Source organism: Boleophthalmus pectinirostris, unplaced genomic scaffold (genome assembly GCF_026225935.1).
Source record: "Boleophthalmus pectinirostris isolate CB_2022bp ecotype Guang Dong unplaced genomic scaffold, ASM2622593v1 HiC_scaffold_13, whole genome shotgun sequence".
Lineage (NCBI taxonomy): Eukaryota > Metazoa > Chordata > Actinopteri > Gobiiformes > Gobiidae > Boleophthalmus > Boleophthalmus pectinirostris.
The window spans coordinates 20,802,378-20,822,019 of record NW_026571036.1 but is presented as its reverse complement, the minus strand read 5'-3'; the positions used below and the strand labels follow the sequence as shown (position 1 = coordinate 20,822,019).

Genomic DNA, 19,642 nt, shown 5'->3' with positions numbered 1-19,642 from the left:
CAACCTGCACATTGAGTGCATGAAACAGGCAGAAACACATAAAGTATGCTTGATTGTGTGGGAGGTATGCAGGAGAGCAGGAGCGGTGGAGACACAGAAGAGGATCGAAGTAGGAACATAAAACAAAACAAACCTGAGATTAAAATGAACTGGAAACTATGCCTTAAAACCACAAAATTATCTCTCTAAATTCCCAGTTAATCTTTTGCCTTTTCTTAAGTAACCACATAAGAAGTGTTCAGGCTTAGTCCATGTATGTCAGGGATTGTGGTCATTCATTGTAGTGTAACCTTCAAAAGGTTTTCCAAAGAAAGCGTGGCATTTTAGTTTTTTTCCCCAGAACACAGGTGCCCACGTAATAAGCCATCTGCTCAGACATGGTCATTAGTTTTAAGATGATATCATTTAGTTTTCTCAGAGCATAGCACACACTGTTAGTTCAGAACAGAGCCATATATAGAAGAGCTTTGGCAGATCTTTCAGCGTTGGGCATTTTTCCAGTGAAAGAAAGAGGGCTGAATCTGCTGTGGTGGAGCACTGGCAACTTAAGGACACCTGTGCTTAGATATAGATCAGTTTTCAGTTGTGTTAAACCTATAGGCCTGTCACTATAATTACTGTATCAACTTATTGTTCAATATCTGAAAGCTGGAAGAACATTTATTTGAAGTACGTTTTCTTTGCACTACTGCTATTTTTTGTTTATTGTTTGGCAATACAATAAGATTTAAGCTGTAAAAGGTTGAATAAATCACTACTATGACTCATTACAGGTGCAAATTAAACTACTAATTGGTTTCATTCTGCTGTTTATTTATTGCAGCTCATGGGATTTTAACAATATTGTAGATTTAGAAGAGTTTGTGGTTTAAATCTGATCTTGGGTTATAGTGTCAATGGCATAACAGTTTCAGTATTATTATTTATTGTCTATATTATCTTCAGTAATATATCACACTTCAAAATGTGTTATGATGAAACCTGTTCTTTTAATTGTATTTGTTGTATTTAAACCCCTGAACAAGTAATTGATAGAGGCTAAAATGTAAAGTGGTTGCATTTTATACCTTTTTGCCAAATCAGTAGAGAAAGCTTGTTTTGGAACAGCTTCTAATAGAAATAGGAATAATTTTGAATAGGCTAAGCTATTGTCCATTTCGTGCACTAATAACTGAATAAAGAGGAGTAGGGCTATAGGGCAAAAATACTGTATAAAATAGAATAAAAATGAAATTGAGATATAGGTGTTTATGTTTCACTTTGTTTACAATACATACATTTGGTAGCTTCAATGCAATTGATTCTATCCGTCTTTGTCTAATAACTGATTGATAGGAGGACTAGAATAGTGTATAAATTGTGTAAAATGAGCCCTTTAAATTATTACTGAAATAAATTATTGATTATTTGCAGTTTTAGAGATCAAAGAGCAAAGACTGATGAACTTGTGCTGGGTCATTAGTCAAACTGACAGACGTGGTGCCTCAGAGTTTGTTTGTGAAACTTTAAAAGATGCTCCTCACATAAACAAACAGCTGCACCCTTTTCTCACAAACATCTCTCACAGCAGAGACACGCCCACAGTACAAACTACTACATCCCAGTACTTTACACTGTAAGTACACTCAACAGTTTCCACACTGTGACCTCAGGCCTTTTGAATGCATTTTATAAATTAAACTGTTGATTGACTGAAGGTGGAAGAAGTAGGGCAGCAGTAAACTATATATTCTAGTTTAATAGTAAAATTCAAAAATAAAAGCTTACCCTCATTGCTACTACTGCTATTACTGCTACATATGGTAACGCAAGTATGTAAATTAGGTCGTTTATTTCAAGTAGTATAGCTTCACCATTGTTACTATGGCTACTCTGACTACTGCGACTTCTACGGCTAGTACTACTGTTACTACTACTACAGCTACTACTATTACTAGCTCTACTACAGATGATAACGCAAGTATGTTCATTAAGTAGTCTATTTCAAGTAGTATAGTAGTATAGTAGTATATCTTCATTGTTACTACTACCACTGTGACTACTATTATTATTAGTACTGCTATGACTACTACTATTACAACTGCTATGACTACTATTATTACGACTACTACAAATACTGCTACTACAACTTTTAAAGCTCAAGGTGACTGTAAGTACTTTCCAATGAATACAAAACAATAAAGCTATGACTACTTTTACTTCTGTTAGTCCCACCACTATTGTAACTGTACTGTAGAAATGCCTCTAGTTTCACCTCTGCTTTCCTCTGGTCCCACACTAAACTGATCTGTCCATTCGTCTTCGTTTTGAGCCAAACCTCCATCCCCTCATGAGGAATACCAAACATAGACTTTTTCTACGTCTGACCAGAGGCTGAAAAATGAACTGTAACTCAAGTGAATGTGAAGGCCTGAGCCACGGGCCGTGACAGTGTTTGTACTACAGTGGAAAAAGTTCACTACCACCGCGAGCCCGTCACTATGACAACCACGTGACGTCAATTCGAGTTTCCCTCTAGCAGCTGGAAGTCACTTTATGTGTCTGCTACTGTCGTCGTAGAGCTGGGGGGGACGCTAGTCAAAATTTTGTGCTCAAGATAAAACAAAACTAGAGGGCACTGGCTAATATTGCTTCAACACCATTTTGTTAGTGATGGTCATGGGTTCAAAACCTCATTTCTATATAGGCCATTTTATGGTTTATCACCATATCTGTGTATTTAGGGTTGAATAATTTTGGAGAAATACAAATACAATATACAACTTGAAATTAAATTGGCAGCTAGAAGCATTTCAGAACATGTGTTGGTTTTATAAATAAAGGGCCCATATTATGCCATTTTCTGATCAGATATAGTGTTATTTTCTTATCAAAAACATACCTGGGGTTGTGTTTTGTTTCATTCACACATGTTTAATGCACAAACGCTGAATAACTAGGCTGAGTTTGTTTCTCAGATGGAAAACACTCCATCTTGTAATGTCATGTGATAATACACGAAATAGCCCACTGTGTTTTTAAACTCCATACACTTTCACTAGAATAATTTGGATGATTTCAGCCTTACAATGCAATTGCAATTTCTACTGAATAAAAGGTAAAAGGCAGCTCTTAATTTGGGGACTATACCGCTTCATGACATCACAATGTGGAACAGAGCATTTTGAGCTTTGGAGATATAGACAGACTACAATGTTTTTCCTTTAGCCCACATTTTCATGCTTTAATGTACTTGTGTTTTAGGGTGAAGCCAAGGTGACGCAGATCAAAGCTAATATTTGAACTCAAAAACAGTGTCGCTCAGTCTTGAGTTTATATTTTTGCATCATCTGATCAGAGAGTTTGGGGAAACCCTGCTACATGTGAATGTCCTGGTGGCAAAAAAGAAGCATCTGGTACAAGCTGTGGCTTTCACTTCTAAACAGAGACATATTTTACCACATTGGGTTCAGTTATGTAAAGAAAATAGACTGTGAGAAAAGGCAGTAACAGAATATGCATTTTAGGGAGAAAAATCTGACACATTTACACTGCCCAGAAACAAGTGCACAGGGAAATTGTTAAAATCCACACAGAATATTAAGAAAATTATGTAAATAGTTTTATACAAAGTCAAGTGTGAATTTAAGAAGGCATGGAAAGAAACATATACTGCATTGTGAAATCTGTTTTAGAAAATAATTAGAATGCAGGTTAATCAAGTGCTGAAGGTTTTTCATAGATGAATTCTCTGAATGATATATTTACATAACAAACAAAATTATCTTTAGATTTAAAAAAAAAAGGCAGAGGTATTGCACTATTTATGCAAGGCTGATGTTGTGCACTGCAAGACGACCCGTGTTCTTGCATTTGGTTTTATTTTTGCAAACTCAATTTTGCATAAGCAGAAGAGACCTTGTGGTAAGACTTATTAGGTTGACTTGGTGGTTCCCTGATGCTGCACAGTCGAAAACATCAGCGTGTTTCCCTTTGCTTTCACATTTCACTTTTCTACTACAAAATAACCTCTCACCTTTATTTCACGAGTCTCATAATGGAGAAGTAACTACAAAAAAAAAGTGTTAAAGCAATTTTATGCTTGAACAACAACAAAGTGTCCCAGTCCTTCTCTCGTACAACCAAAAATGACCACGTTTTCTGGTTTTCTGGACATCTCAAAGCATTTGCAAGTAGGAGTTAAGAGGAACATTAGCAGAAGTGAAAAAATGGATGACCAGGTAAATATTGGCACTATGATCGATTTATGTTTATTATTTAAATTTTAAATATATCCAGTCGTAAATGGTGTAGGGTCGGTAATGAATTTCATATTTCTACCATTTACATTTTGATCATTAACCAAATATTTTCCCATGTGGATGTATAAAGTTTGTCTATATTGTGACAAATTCGTGTTTCTTCTGAACAGACTGTGCATCGAGTCAGAGGTTAAAGTACAAGTTTCAAGGAATTTAAATGTCTGAAGTAAAAAGTTAAAACGACCACATTGCGAGCTGTTGTTTACGGAGGGCAAGGCGTGTTTTTTTCTTGTCTTTTGTTTGTAGTCACTCGGCAGCGGAAATGGAAAATACTGTCGTTGAGGCACGGCACCCCCCCATCCCCACTTCCTGTCTGCAAGAAGTTCCTTCGCTTACTGTTTCCTCTCTCTCTCCTCTCTTTCTCTTTTGCACTCTCTCTTCTCTCTTTCTCTCATGCTCTCTCTTCTCTCTTTCTCTCTTGTGCTCTTTCTCTTTCTTCTCTCTCTCTCGTACACTATTTTTCTTTGCTCTTTCTCTCTTGTGCTCTCTCTTTCTCTGCGCTTTTTCTTTCTTTCTTTTTCTCCTGCTCTCTCTTTTTTTGCTCTCTCTCTTGCTCTCTCTATCTCTCTCCCTTTCTCTCTCTTTCTTGCTCTCTCTCCCTTGCACTCTCTCTCTCTGTCTCACTCTCTATCTCTCTCTCCCCACTATTTCTCACTCTCTATCTTACTGGCCTGAGGTCTCTCTCAATGGAAACTTTACTGTGGCTTCCTTGTACAGCTGCTTGGGGTTAAAGATAGGAGACCGCATCAACTGAGCCTCTTCAGTTTTTAAATGAGCATCAAAATCATGAGATCCCGAGAAAACTGCTTAAAAATAATATCACAAGTTAATTTTGAGATCCAGCTTTGCTAATGTATTATGTAAGAGGTGCAAAATAGCGCTTATTACATTTTAAACCACACATCCAACATTACATTTCATGGATAGTTTTATTGTTATCTAATTATAGTCACATTACAATAATTTGGCATGTTATGATCTACTCGTATAAATCTATTTCTTCTAACATCATCTTTTGACTGATGCACTGCTCCGAGCCCCTTTTAGAAGTTATGAGAAGCACATTTAAGCACAAGCATGATTAATTTCCTATTATGTAACATGAACAGATGATTTGGAAAATTGTTTGTACAAAACTCTCAGACGTTTTGAACTGGCATTTATATAGCTTATCTGTTTATATTTGATTGTACCATATATTTTTATATTTTATTTTACTTGTACATGTACCTATATGAGTTATTGTGTTCAAGTTTTTACTGTACAAAACTTGGCCTTGCTGTGAGTAGGATTGGTCAGTCTAATCTCATGCATTTGAACTGTCAGGTAAATATCTTGGGATCTTCTGTTATTTTATAGGTTTTGAATGATACTAGAGATAGACTGATACTTTGTTTTGGTCAATCTGCTGCCTAAAAAAATACACACAATGCTTTATATTAACACTTTAATACAAAGACATAAGACGTGACTACACAGCTCTCTTATAGGTTTGTGGTAAAAAAGAGATGTGGATAAGTTTGTATTAAATTGAAATTACATATAATATTGACTCAAAAATATCAATGGAGCTTATCTGTCTCCAGTTGTATTGTATTCTATATCAGTATCCGCACCAACCATGAAAAAAAACAACTAATTGAGCTCTAAATGAAATCACATTGTAACTGGTAAAGGTCATATATTACAGCATATTTGAAAGATGCTCTATAGACACTCTGCGTCACTGTGGCTTTGAGGGTCATTGCATCAACTTTGTGTAAGTTGCTGTTTATGAACTTTCCATTTGTTTATTTTTTTAACTTGTGTCACAACTTCCAACAAAACCCACAGCAGTGCGGTTTTGCAAGGTTACGTATTGCATTGTCCAAACAAGCATAAATGTAACTTTGCATTGACCATAAACACGCTGTAGATTTAAAGGTGCACTGTGTAGCTCTTCTAGTGGAGTTTTTGACAATTGCTTGTCTTCATGGTGATGTTATTGCTTGGCATGTTCCACATTATGGCATTCAATAAATATATCTTGCATTTATTCAATTACAGGTTTTTATGTCTTAAAACTACAACAAAAACATGTATTATTACTCTGAACAGGTTCACTTCTCCACAGATCTGACCTGCAACTTGGCCTGGTGATGTGGGCTTGGGCTTGTCTCCACGGAGATATTTAATAAATGCCAGACTGTAGAACATTTCAGGAAAAAACAACAGGGAGTCAAGCAAGTGGTGTAACCTTTACCAGAAAAGTTACACAGTGCACCTTTAAACATACACTGGAGCGCCGCTGCCAATGACTTCTCCTCTCATCTGAACCAAGCTTGATTTGCATGTCCAGATTCTGTTTGTCCTCACGTTTTGCCATCCAAATCAGCCACAATCATGTATTATTCATGACACGTTCTTACATTGCAAAGAGGAGTACAGGTCGGCCAGAGACCGACTTGCAGGTCATAGCTAGACTTTGTGTCTTTTTTACAGTTTTACTTTTTGAATGACAGCGGCAGGTCAGGGTTTTGCAATGTGGTCTTCTTGGCTTTATCTTGTGTGGAGCGTCATTGCATCGGTCGGAGCAGTTTTGATTATTGCAATATTCCATGTCCGTCCAAGGCCGCCCCCCCCACAGGTATGCTCACCTCATGGGAATCAGCTTGTCATGTCAATCACCGTTTTCATCTTTGCACTGTTTTCTCCTTATAACCTCATATATCTGAGAGATATATTTGTATTACTATATTGTTATATATTTCACAATTTTACTTGTACATATAATTATGCCTTATTTCACACCAGTCTCTTGCTATTTTGGCTCCTACAGCTCTTTGTTGATGTATGAGCTGCTGTGTCTAAATACTTTCCCTTGTGGATCAATGTAGTTTGTCTAAGTCCAAGTATAGCTTAGCATTATGTTGTTATTATTGGGTAGTAATTATATACTGTAGAAAATAGTGCTACCTGAAAAACATTTGTAAAATAGGTGGTGTTTTTTTTTTCCTTCCCATAATGCATTTGACAATTACATGGCATCATTATTATAACATTAGTTCTTACACATACTGTATGTTGTAATTGTTCCTTAATTATCTGTCTTTTTTGCAAATCATCTTTATTTTATTTGATCAGTTAAGTTTGTTAGGTGGTGCAAAGCATATTTTAATAGTTTTGTTGTTTCTTTCTTGAGCAGTAATTACAATGAGCAAATAACTTAATGTTTGCAATAGTGATATAGTCACTTATCATTTTATTAAATTTTTTACATTAATGAACAAAAATGGCACATACAGACATGAGACAGGACCCAGACATGAGACAGTATTTAAATGAATGTAAATTAGATTGTGGATTGTGGACAGCCTTTTCACAGCAGCTGCTTCAGGCCATATGCTGCCACACCCTTTCAAATTAAGTTCATTTCCAGGACAACAGTGAGCTGACTTAGACACCTCCCTCTAGGGCTGTACAACTAATCCAATTTTGATCACATTTAGATCCAGTTTCTTTCAAATTGTCAATGATGAGCTTGTTTTTTAATTCAGTGGTCTATAGGGTGACCAGATTTTCAAAATTCAAAACTCAAATTCAAAACTTGGATACACCTGGGTTGGGATGTTTGGTATAAATAAATCAGTGAAAAGAACACATAACATTGTCCATTCTCGACTCATGTGTTGGTCAGTTTATAATCAGAGGAACTTCTGTCTTCTGCATTTTGCACCTTATGGTCATTTTCAAGCACGGTTCTGTGTGTTTTAGCTAAACAAATTATTATATATACCCCTCTTTACTGCTGGCAAGTATCAAATTGGTCAAAAACAGGGACACCTTGGGCATTTCTTGTATAAAACTGAGACATATCACAGGTTTTGGATAAATCTGCTGGGACAGGGGACACAGTGCTGATAACTGAGACTGTCCTCAATCAGTAAAAGCATGTGGTTTGGAGTCCAGAATTTGTTACCTTTTTACGGTTCAGGTTCTGTACATATTAAAGGCAATGATATATATCTTGAATGCACTCTTCAGTTTAAAGTGAGACATAAACTTTCATGTGAAAACTACAAAATTGTCTATTCTGGACCAAAAGATGTTTTACATGTTACAGTTTAGAAGTTGTTTTTTTTTTCGTATCTAATTCCAAGTCTGATTCAAGTTTTTATGAGGTGAAATTAGATTTTTTTTGACAAGTTTTCAGTCAGATCTAGTTATGTCAATATGTCAACAAAAAGAAGAAAGAAATTTTAAATGTGGCTCTTTTCATGCTTCTGTTTTGAATGTCCCAAAAATTGGCTGTTCATCAATGCATTATTTTTTTTATATAAAACCATTACATGATGATGGAATACTTACTTATAATACATTTTTTTTCATACATTCATGTCAGTAAACTACAGAAAAAAAAAATCGAATTGATGTATCTAAATGAATTTTTTTTCCTATTCAGCTGTACTATACCTCAACTATAACATTATCTTCCCATTGGAGCAGGGATTCCCCATAGACAGTACGCAGGACTCAAGGTGCCTGGGTTTATATTGTCATAATAATACATATCTGCCCCAGTCACTTCCAGGTACTTCTAAGCATGTCTCCATATCCAATAGTTCTTGCTTGTGAGATGATTTGTGCTCTGTTTACTAGTGTTTGACTTTTCATCTTTTAAGGTTACATTTATGGACTGATAATCTTGCCTTAATGCAGTTCTCATTTTAAAAACTGCTTTGCCTTGTATCCTCTTCAAAGCCCCCTTCTGCAAAGCTTGTGACATACAGTTATAATTACTCATACTTGATACTAACCAGACACTTTCTCACAGAACACACAGTAAGCGAGCTGCGTTAGATAGATGATTGTGAGTGTCCAACTTTGGCTTTTCCCCAAAATTTTATGTAATCCTTTAACTTTTTTAGTTTAGAAAAGCAGTAATGGCATTCTTCATATTTTCCATGTACATTTAAGTCTCTGGCTGTGTTTTTAACCTTACAAAGTCTGAGGGTCAAACTCCTCTCTAGCTGACCTACCTTATAGTTTCCACCATGTGACCAGTACACGTGTGTTGTAGTTTTTCTAAGCATAATATTTCCTCAACGCTCCCCTTCATTGGTGCAGACAGAATTTACCATGTGAGTAAAAGTTAGTGTTTTGTACCATAGATAGACATGGATTAAGCGTGCCTTCTATGGTCTTTCTCTGTTATAGCACCCGTTTTCCAGTCTTTCCTCTTCTTCATCCTCCTCTTCGCTGTTTCATGTATTTGGAGACATAACATTATCCCTCTTAAAATGGGCAGACAGGGAAATCCTTTGTAGATGAGATCACGACATTTGTTTAATCAAAGCTAAAAGTGGATTCGGGGAGTAGCATAAATTGTCTGAGTTTACGCTGTCCAGGAAGTCAAGGTTCAAAAGGGAATCCCATACAAAAATGTCTAAACAAATATGTAAAAAGACAGGTTTAAAAGTGATGAATGGGTTACTTTAAAAAGAGCTGGGACTTAGTTGCACAACCGAGCTTTGTCTGATCCCACATTATAAGTTCTCTGGAATTTTTCCATCTGATGTAATGGGATTTCTTCAAGTTTGAACCAAAGTCACAGCTGGAATCAGACATCGAGCTTGAATGGATATTAGTTTTCAACATGAATTCATTAGTAGTGTTGTCTTGATACTAAGATTTCAAGGTCTATTTTGATACCAAGGAAAAGATTAGATACTCACACCACAATATACCACAATGATAAACATACTAGTGGGTGTGATCATTGCCTTCTGTTTGTAATGAAGATTATGTGATATGCCAGTTGTTTTTCCTTTTATTGATAGAACTTGGTGCAAATATGAAACTTGAGCATTGATCCGATGATTGAGTGTAACCTCATACAATACTAACATGACATTTCAAAGTACTTTCTAGAAAATATTAGAGTTGTTTATGCAGTCACTGTCAGTGCACATCAGCTCACTATGTTGAAAGTTCAAACAGTTTGCTTGTTGTATCAGTCTTACTATTCAGGCTATATTCTGGCATCAAAATTACAATTCAATAATGGTTTTATATGATTAAAAAATGTTGAAATATTGAAAATTCTGAAAACATTCTCAGGTTAGCAGGCAGACTTGATGATCTACCTGTAACAGTTACTTCTAATCAAAAACAAAACGTCTGCTGTTTAAAGGTGCACTATGTAACATTTTTATTTATATTTCTAAGCTGCTTACTTGTTTCCATTGAGATGCTATTGCTTTTCCTGAAATGCTCTTATAGTATGGCGATAGACTTTATCTATCTACATGGAGCCAAACAGGAGACACCACCAGGCCAAGTTAAGGTGTGTGGAGGGGCAAGCTCAAAATAAAACAATAAAAACTTGTAATGAAATAATTGTCAGAAGTTAAATTGCACATTTAAACAAATTGCAGAAGTGGACAAAATCTCTTGATGTAAACATGTTTCCCTTTACCATTGACGTGTGTATGTGAGTCCCTTAGTATAATGGAGGAGCCCTTTCGTGAAAAAAAAAAACACTTGTCTGAATGCATGTGTAACCAAGGGAAACCCCAGTCATAACAACAAATTAGAACATCCAAAAATAAGGCACTCAAGTGAGAGAGAGACTGAAGAGCAGTTTCTAATAGGCTACCTCTCTCCTGCCTGCGTGTATGTGTGTGCTAGTAGGTGCATTTAAAGTCATGTTTTGCTTAAGGCCTTTTTAAACAAAGCAGTCGGAAAGTGCTGGATCAGTCAAAAGGCTTTTGAGGAAGGACCTTAAATTACAGGTGTTCGTTTCCTGGGTGATATTTAAACCCGCTGCCCACTGTAAATGGGGGAACACTACACTTACTAGACCCTACTTAAGTCTTGTTGTTCTGCTCTGAGGTAGTTAAAGGATTTCTAAAGAAAAGGTGGTAAGAGATGTTTTGACACTAATTATGTGTTTATGTTTCTTTTTTTTTTTGAATAGCACAAATCCTGGAAGAAAATCAAAAACATGGTCCACTGGTCGCCATTCGTTATGTCCTTTAAGAAGAAGTATCCTTGGATACAGCTGGCGGGGCATGCAGGTACATGGCTGTGCAGAAGCGACATTGCATTCCTCATAGTTTTACAACACTCCCTTACACAAAGCACAGTGTAGTCCAAGAAATACACACATCTCCTGCATAATAAAAAGTAGAAAAAACAATGGTTATATAGACCTTGATATACTTCCTTATCAAAAACATACGATACTTGGAGTTGTGTTTTGATTCATTCAAACATGTTTAACACACAAATCCTGAGAGAAAATGCTCTGTTCCACCGTGCGCTGTCATGTGGTAATACTGGAAGTGCTCCACTGTGTTCTTAAACTCCATACAATTTCACTAGAATCATTTGGATAATTTCAGCTCAATCTCTACTGAACTAAAAGTAAAGGGTAGCTGTAGACTTTTGAGCTTTGGAGATGTAGACAGACTAATAATATAGTCAATTCACACTCAATCATGTGTGAATGTAACAAAACACAATTCAACTTATGTTTTTGAGGAGGTAACAACATTATAACATACCTAAAGATCGAAAGAGTAAATTTTGTGTAATATAGGACCTTTAATGGTATTTAATCACAAAACCTTTGTACCTCACAATGTTTAAATATATATACTTCTTAAATGTGCGCTATGTAATTTATGGTTTGTCACCTGCTTATCTCCATAGAGCTTTTTCCTTAATCTGAAATATTCCAAAGTATAACATTAAAAGTGTGTTCATTTACTCAATTACAAGTGTTACTGAATGTTTTTCTTTGGTGTCACCTGCTTGTCTTTATAAAGAGAGACAAGTTTATCCACATACTATGGATCATTTCAGGCAAAGCAAAATACCTATGTTGACTAGCAGATTACATGATGCGCATTTTAAAGCAATTACTATTATAACTTTGTATTGTATTATAACACATTGGTTGTAAGCTAATGACTCATTTCTCATAGTGTGGATTTTCATCAAAAGTGTTAAACTTGCAGAACTGGAAAGAACAGCCTTGGGCCTTTTTGTTTAACCAGACAAATATTTCTCACTAAAGTAACTTAACCCAGTATAAACTACACAGTCACCTCCTTGAGGCTGTGTTTTGTAATGTTCTGTTGTTCTGTTTTTTCCAGGGAGCTTCAAGGCCGGAGCCAACGGTCGGATATTAAAAGTAAGAAACCTCTTCAATTTATTATAAGCTAGTTGTCAACTTGTTGCAACACAGTGGATGTAGGTTTATACTAACACATAAATAAGTTTCTATTTAAAAAGCAAAAGTAAAATTCATCATTGATTTGTGTGGACTTCCAGTAAGGGAGTACGTTTTTTTTTCCAATGTATTGATATTATGGCTTACAACATTGGCACAGTTAAAATGACAGTACAGCAGACTGTTATAAATTACTTCACATTCTTAATAAAATGTAAACATACTTTTATAATTCAAGATGAGTAATACTATTTTGAATTTAATTTCAATTTAATTGTATTATTTTTTTGGATATGCCAAAAATGATTATTTACCTGCTGGGTGCTTAAAAACTAAAGCAAAATTATTAAAGCATATTAGTATTAGAAACTTTCTTATGCCTTTTTACTTTTACTACTACAACTACTACTACTTATTATTTGTATTTTAAGTTTTTTTCAGTGCATCAAAACAATAGGGTATAACATCTGGTTACTCTACCCACACAAATACTATCTGCAAAAGTATTGATTATGTGAATCACTGAATCACTATAAAAACTTGTTGCTAACCCTCCCTCTGCAGAAACACTGTGAATGTGAGCAGCGCTGCCTGTCCCTCCTCATGAAGGACGTGCTGCGGCCTTACGTGCCTGGTTACCATGGCGACGTGGAGAAGGACGGTCAGAAGTACAACCAGATGGAGGATTTGTTGGCTGAGTTTGACTTTCCATGTGTCATGGACTGTAAGATGGGCGTGAGGTGAGAAAAACATCCTAGGAGGTGTTTTGAACAAAAATCTGGCACTTCGTATCACACTATTCTTAGATTGTCTAACATTATCTAACTATTTCCCCAGCTATGGGGCAGACATGTTCAAATCAAATACAGCCTTTACTGATAACAGTTCTAATTCTGATTTATTCTAATTTCAAAAACAGTGGACATGATGGTCAAGTTCTTTAATTACAATTTGTGTTTTGGTTCTAGACAATTATCTAATCAGAAAGCAGAATGAGTCTCATGTGAGTCTCTCATTTGAGTTGTCAGATTTCATCACTGAAATCCAGCTGGTTTAAACCTAAAATGTTTTTCTCTAATCTGAATTCTCTCTACCTAAACCCCAGCACAGAAAACACAGCCTCTGCTGCTGCAATATATACTGTCCAAATACTGAGAATGAAGAAAACCTGTATGTCTTATGCAGGTTAAAGCAGTGGCAAATAGGGCTGCACCAATCTAGTAGTTCCAATATCGATTTCAGTACAATAGCTGATACCCGATATCAACCGATACCATTGCGGAGACTGAAATCAGTATGTATTTCCATAAAACAGAAAGAAACTGAGACAAAACTGATGTTATGTGTTATGTAACAGCTTTGTCACAATCTTTGATTTTTCCTTTTATTTGTTCACTTTCTGGGCCATCTACAACCAGGAAAATAGTCTTACTGTTATTATTATTATTATTATTATTATTACATAATTTTATATGCCCAATCAGGATATTAGCTGAACTGACCGGATTGTGCATCCCTACAGTTGTGATTGTAAACAAAAAACAAACTGTAAGAGCACAGGTTTCTTACTCTTAGACTAAGACAAACTTTATTGATCCACAAGGGAAATTACTCAATCCACAAGGGAAATTACTTTACATACAGCTCTTTTAAATATTGAAATGTTCCAAAGCCATTATGTACTTCATGGGTCTCAAATTGCATGTTCTCCCTGTGTTTTAGTGGATTTTTTATTTTTTTTTAAAAGTAATCTAGTTTCCCCCATCACCATCAACCCATAAAGGGCACAGTGGTCGGTGCACAAATGAGAAGGCTGTATGTTCCTGTTCTAAAGAGAGTGTTTTCTTAGCCTTTTAACTTCTATACATGCCATTTTAGTTTATATTTATGCCTGTAATGTCTTTTTTGTTATCTTTTTTCTTTTCTTTTTCTTTCTTTCTTTGTTATCTTTCTTTTTTTTCTTCTGCACATATCTCACTTTTGCCCACTTTTGTCTTTTGTTTTAGGACATATCTTGAGGAAGAGTTGGCCAAAGCTCGCAAAAAGCCATCTCCGAGACCAGACATGTACCAGAAAATGGTTGAGGTGGACCCCGGTGCCCCTACAACGGAAGAAAATGACCAGAAAGCAGTGACCAAGCCTAGATACATGCAATGGAGAGAAACTATAAGCTCAACGGCCACTTTGGGGTTCAGGATAGAAGGAGTCAAGGTAACACTAACCAGGACCCAAATGTATTTCCTTCCGTCTTTTCTTCTACGTGGGTGTTGTTGTCCCTCGCTGATCATGACCTCACTTCCTGTTTTGACCAGCAACTTCCTGCCAAGTAATTGTTTGCGCAAAGCCTTTTTTTTTGGGTTCAAGAAGTCTGTCCATGGCAGCTCTATAGGCCCCAGCATCTGGCTCTGACACAGCACATGTAACTCCCCAGCGCTTCACACTGTCTCTGGTCTTATTTACGGGTCATGGCCAAATAAGGACATCCCCGGCTTTCCTCTGGTCTGTTGCCATGGTACTGAGGGCTATCCCCAAAAACACAAGTAAATTCGACAAGACTTAGCTTTGTGCGTTGCTTTATTGGATTACAAGATTTATAATTATAGATCAGGCATGTTTTCTAAAGGTCTGATTTTAAAAGCTTTATGCGTAAAATGGAAAGCGGGGGCTATCTGTCTTGACAAGAGAAGGAATATTTCTGTAAATAGTACTGTGTTGCCTGGCAGCTAGAACATCAATTATAGCAGGCTTTTCACATCATTAAAAACAGCTTTGCTCATATTGTTAAGCATTATATACATTTGAAGATGCACTATGTATATGTTCTACAGATATGTCATTGCTCTGCCTGGAAGGTTCCACAGTATGACATTAAACAGCTCTACCTTATATTTATTCAATTACACGTGGCTTTATAGCTCAAAGATACCTAGAAAAACAAGCATTCTGACTGTGAGTGGGGTTGCCTCTTCACAGACCTGTTACTCTGGCTTGGTCTCCATGAAAATAGAAAGGGTTAATACCATACCGTATAACATTCCAGACAAAGCAATAAAATCTCCATCAGAAAAGTTACACAATACACCTTGTAATAAAACATTTACACTTTTAACTATTTGTGCAAATACTTGCCGCCTCAAATTATTCATCATCCACTATTAACCTTACTGTATGCATCCCCCATGTTGAGAATATAATATAGGGTACTCTATGTCCTTATTTATAAAATGTCCTTATTTATAAAAATTAAAAAAAAAAATTCTTAAAATATGGTTTATTGTGATGCTGATTATAAAATGGGACATACAATTTGATGTGGTAATGTAGGAGTAGTTATAATTGAAAGAAATACAACGTGGCAAGGATAGCAGGTTTTATAATAGTTTTATTGCTTGCGTTAGACCATACATTACTTTAGAGTGCTTTTATTGTCACTGATAGGCTGTCAATGCATACATAATCACATTTTTGTGCAACTGGCTGTCTCTTTTCGGATTTTGGGCTAATTGGCTAAAAATAGCTCTCCTGACACAACAGTTTGTTCAGCTTGCCTGTCCCCCTCTCCATTTTTTTTCTTCTTTTTCAAGCTCATCTGTTTCTTGCTTAAAGATGCACTATAACATTTTTATTGCCTTACCTGGAATATTCCATAGTAAAGGGAATAAAAAAAAACAGAGAAACATGCACCTTACATACTGCAAATGGGTCGCTTCTCCACAGATCTATCCTTTCACTTTGCCTGGTAGCATCTCTTGTTGTGTCTGTGGATATAGATAGTTTTAATGTCATACTGTGGAACATTTCAGATAAAGCAATCTTCATGGAAACAAGAATGTGGTAGAGGATCTATCTATCAATCGATAATCTGACATTTGTATTTTTTTTGGCTCTTGCATTTAGAAAGAGGATGGCACGGTTAATAGAGACTTTAAGAAGACGAAAACGAGAGAGCAAGTGACTTTGGCCTTCCACGACTTTGTCAAGGGAAATAAAGACATTCTGGTGAGTGTTTGCAGATAAGAAAGTGTGTGAAAATAGCAGAGCAGTGGAAAAACAGATACACAGTCACGACCTTAAGTTTGCTGTGACTGAAGAAAAGGGAAGTCCTTGGGAACTCCCTGAATCTCACTCTTGTGTTGAGCTGTTGCATAAAATCTAGATATCTATAAAGTAATAATAAAATAGGAGCTGTGTAATTTTGAAATCCTACTAAAAAAAGTATAATCTTAATTTTTTTTTTCTTTTAGTTTGTCTGGTAATTTTTACTCTGTGCAACCAGTCTCTAATTAAAATGTTGCTTGCTTTGTTTCAGAAACTTTACCTCGAAAGACTTAAAGAAATCAGAGACACACTAGAGATCTCTCCATTCTTCAAAACACATGAGGTAAGGGCAAATTCTTGAACAAGATTAGTTTAACTTAATCTAATTTGCATTTCTATTCAAATATATTGATTACTGTATATACTGTATAATATTTTATTTTACATTCAACCCATTAAAAAACACAAGTTTGTCTCTGAAACAAATTGCGTCATGGAAAGTGGACAGCAGAAGCCTTGGCCGCACATTCAGTTTCACACTTAGACAAACCACTCATTAGACACAGCAGCTAAAACAAAACAGGAAGTAAGACCAAAATGCACTTGTATTTTGGAAAATACTATTATTTTTTTCTGCTAACACTATTATTATTAGGTTTGCATTAAATATCGGACTATGACTAATCAACTATAAATGGACCCTAACATAACATATGTGGGAAAAAGAGGTTTGATCAAAAAGACTGCACTTTCATTAAAACAAAATTGAACAAGAACAGTATTTTCAATTTCAAAGGTGCACTATGTAACTTTTTAGGTGGGGAGCTGCCATTTGTTTGGACAAATGGATATGTTATTGCTTTGCATGGAACATATAACGTGTATCTTGCGTTTATTCACTCGCATGTGTTTTTATTGCAAAGAACAATGCCTTGGAAAAACAAGCATTCTTGCTGTGAGTGGGATTGCCTCTTCACAGATTTGACTTGTAACTTGACCTTGTGGCTTTACTTACTTGTCTCCATAGATATGTTTAATGCCATACTGTGGAACATTCCAAGCAAAGCAATAACGTTTTCATGGAGACAAGCAGATGGTTCTCTAGAAAGGTTACATAGTGTACCTTTGTATATACTCCAGCTTTTAATATTCTCCATCTATCACAATGCCTTTTGATGGAGAATTTTTTTACAGTTTTGAATCTGGTCACCTCAAATATTTCAAAGGCACAATAGAAATCATTATTTGTCCAGTGTACCAACTGACAAAAATTGATTAGTCAAACCAAAACAATCATTATAGTCTTACTTGTTTTGATACTAATATTTGATACTGTGTTTTTGTAGGTCATTGGCAGCTCCTTATTGTTCGTCCATGACAGTAAAGGACGGGCCAAAGTCTGGATGATCGATTTCGGCAAAACCACCCCTCTTCGCGAAGGAGACGAGCTCACACATCGGGCAACATGGGTGGAAGGCAACAGGGAAGATGGCTACCTGTATGGACTTGATAGTTTGGTGGATATCATTTCAAATATGGTGGACTCTGAGACATGAAGAGTAGGGGGGTGTTTTTATTTTATTTTAATTAACAGAACACTTGCAACCTCTTCCACTAATCCCGCACGTGTCTTGGGACAATTTGGACTCACAAAAAGGGCTTCTGTTTTGACTTTATCGAATTGGAAATATTCACATCATTCCCTTAATAACCAATGATCATTCATGGATGCAGTCTCTTCCATTGTGTCTGATATTTGACTGCTTCCATAATATTAAAGTTATATTTGTGTTATGCTCAAAATACAGGTCTATATGCAAGACAATGCAGGTGTAAAGACACTGTCAGCATATAAAAAAGTCAGTAAGTACATTTCTGTGGAATGGCAAGTCAAACAGATTCACCTATGTAATTAAAAAACATGAATCGCATACAAACATATAACCTTTCAAAGATTTTTTACACAAACCAGAAATATAAACATAGTGAATCTAAGACTCAAAGAAAAGCACTAGCATTATGATTTCAATGTTTGTGTTAAAAGAAAACATTTTGAATAGTAATTTTCTATACTGAAATAATTTTTAACACATTTGTGCTACAATAATACTTAATTTGTATCTTTCTAGCTACAATTTGACTTGGCATCTGCAGTATAAAAAATATGCTGACGACTAGTGACCCTTAACTTTTAACTACCGAATGTCATTTCCTCTGAAGGGAGTTTTAACTTGAGTTTTAAAGCGGAAAACTTTTATCTGTTTCCACATTTGCTAGTACCACTTACTATGGTGCCCTTTACGTCCCCACTGTAATGAGCTAAAGTCTAGTTAACCATAGAGCAAGTCCTCACTCCATGTGTTGCTTAACTGTCCCAGGAAAACACTTTTTACACTGTGTTTGGATTGTTCACATGTACAGTAGTTACCTGTTTTTTTTTATGTAGTACTCAAATGGAACACTTACAGCCATGAACAATGTTATTTAAGCTATACAGTGCCTTGCCGAATGCGAAGCCAAGTCAAAAAACTGAAAATATTTTAAGGTTTTTTTTTTTTTTTTAGTTTTTTTTTTAGTTGAAGGTGCAGTATGTAACTTTTTCAGTGGAAGGTTCGACACCAGCTTGTCTCCATGGAAATATTAATGTTTTACCTAGAATGTTCCACGGTATGGCATTAAACCTAAACCATATGTCTTTAACTATTTAGACATGCAAGTTAGAGTCAAATGTGTGGAGAGATGATCCCATTTTAAAGTATTTTTGAGCACATGTAATTGAATAAATGCATAATGTTCACGTTTAATGCAATGCTGTTGAACATATAAGAAAAAGCTATAAAATCTCCATGGAGACAATGAATTGACGGAACCCAACTAGAAAAGTTACCTAGCCTACCTTTAAGTTTATTCCTGCTGGTTAGTCTTATGTGAGTGCATGTTTATTATACATGAAAATATGTTTTAAATTTGTAGTTTATAGTCTATTTATAACATTATGTTGTGTTTTAGACAAAGGTTTCTGTGACATGTGAATTATGGACTGTTACAGTGTGTATAGTTTTAAGCATGTTTTCTGCAATGACAG

At 35.7% G+C, this 19,642-nt stretch overlaps 1 protein-coding gene across 2 annotated transcripts in view; it reads left to right on the top strand.

The window, feature by feature from the left end:
* itpkb (inositol-trisphosphate 3-kinase B) overlaps positions 1-19,636 on the top strand; it is a 29,270-nt gene extending 9,634 nt beyond the window's left edge. For both annotated transcript variants that reach the window (XM_055149559.1, XM_020933579.2), the window contains exons 6-12: positions 11,260-11,359; positions 12,443-12,480; positions 13,084-13,259; positions 14,526-14,730; positions 16,417-16,518; positions 16,829-16,900; positions 17,904-19,636. In XM_055149559.1, coding sequence (XP_055005534.1) covers positions 11,260-11,359; positions 12,443-12,480; positions 13,084-13,259; positions 14,526-14,730; positions 16,417-16,518; positions 16,829-16,900; positions 17,904-18,113 — 903 coding nt within the window. In that variant the 3' untranslated portion in view covers positions 18,114-19,636. The remainder of the gene's footprint in view (positions 1-11,259; positions 11,360-12,442; positions 12,481-13,083; positions 13,260-14,525; positions 14,731-16,416; positions 16,519-16,828; positions 16,901-17,903) is intronic.
* The last annotated feature ends 6 nt before the right edge of the window (positions 19,637-19,642 follow it).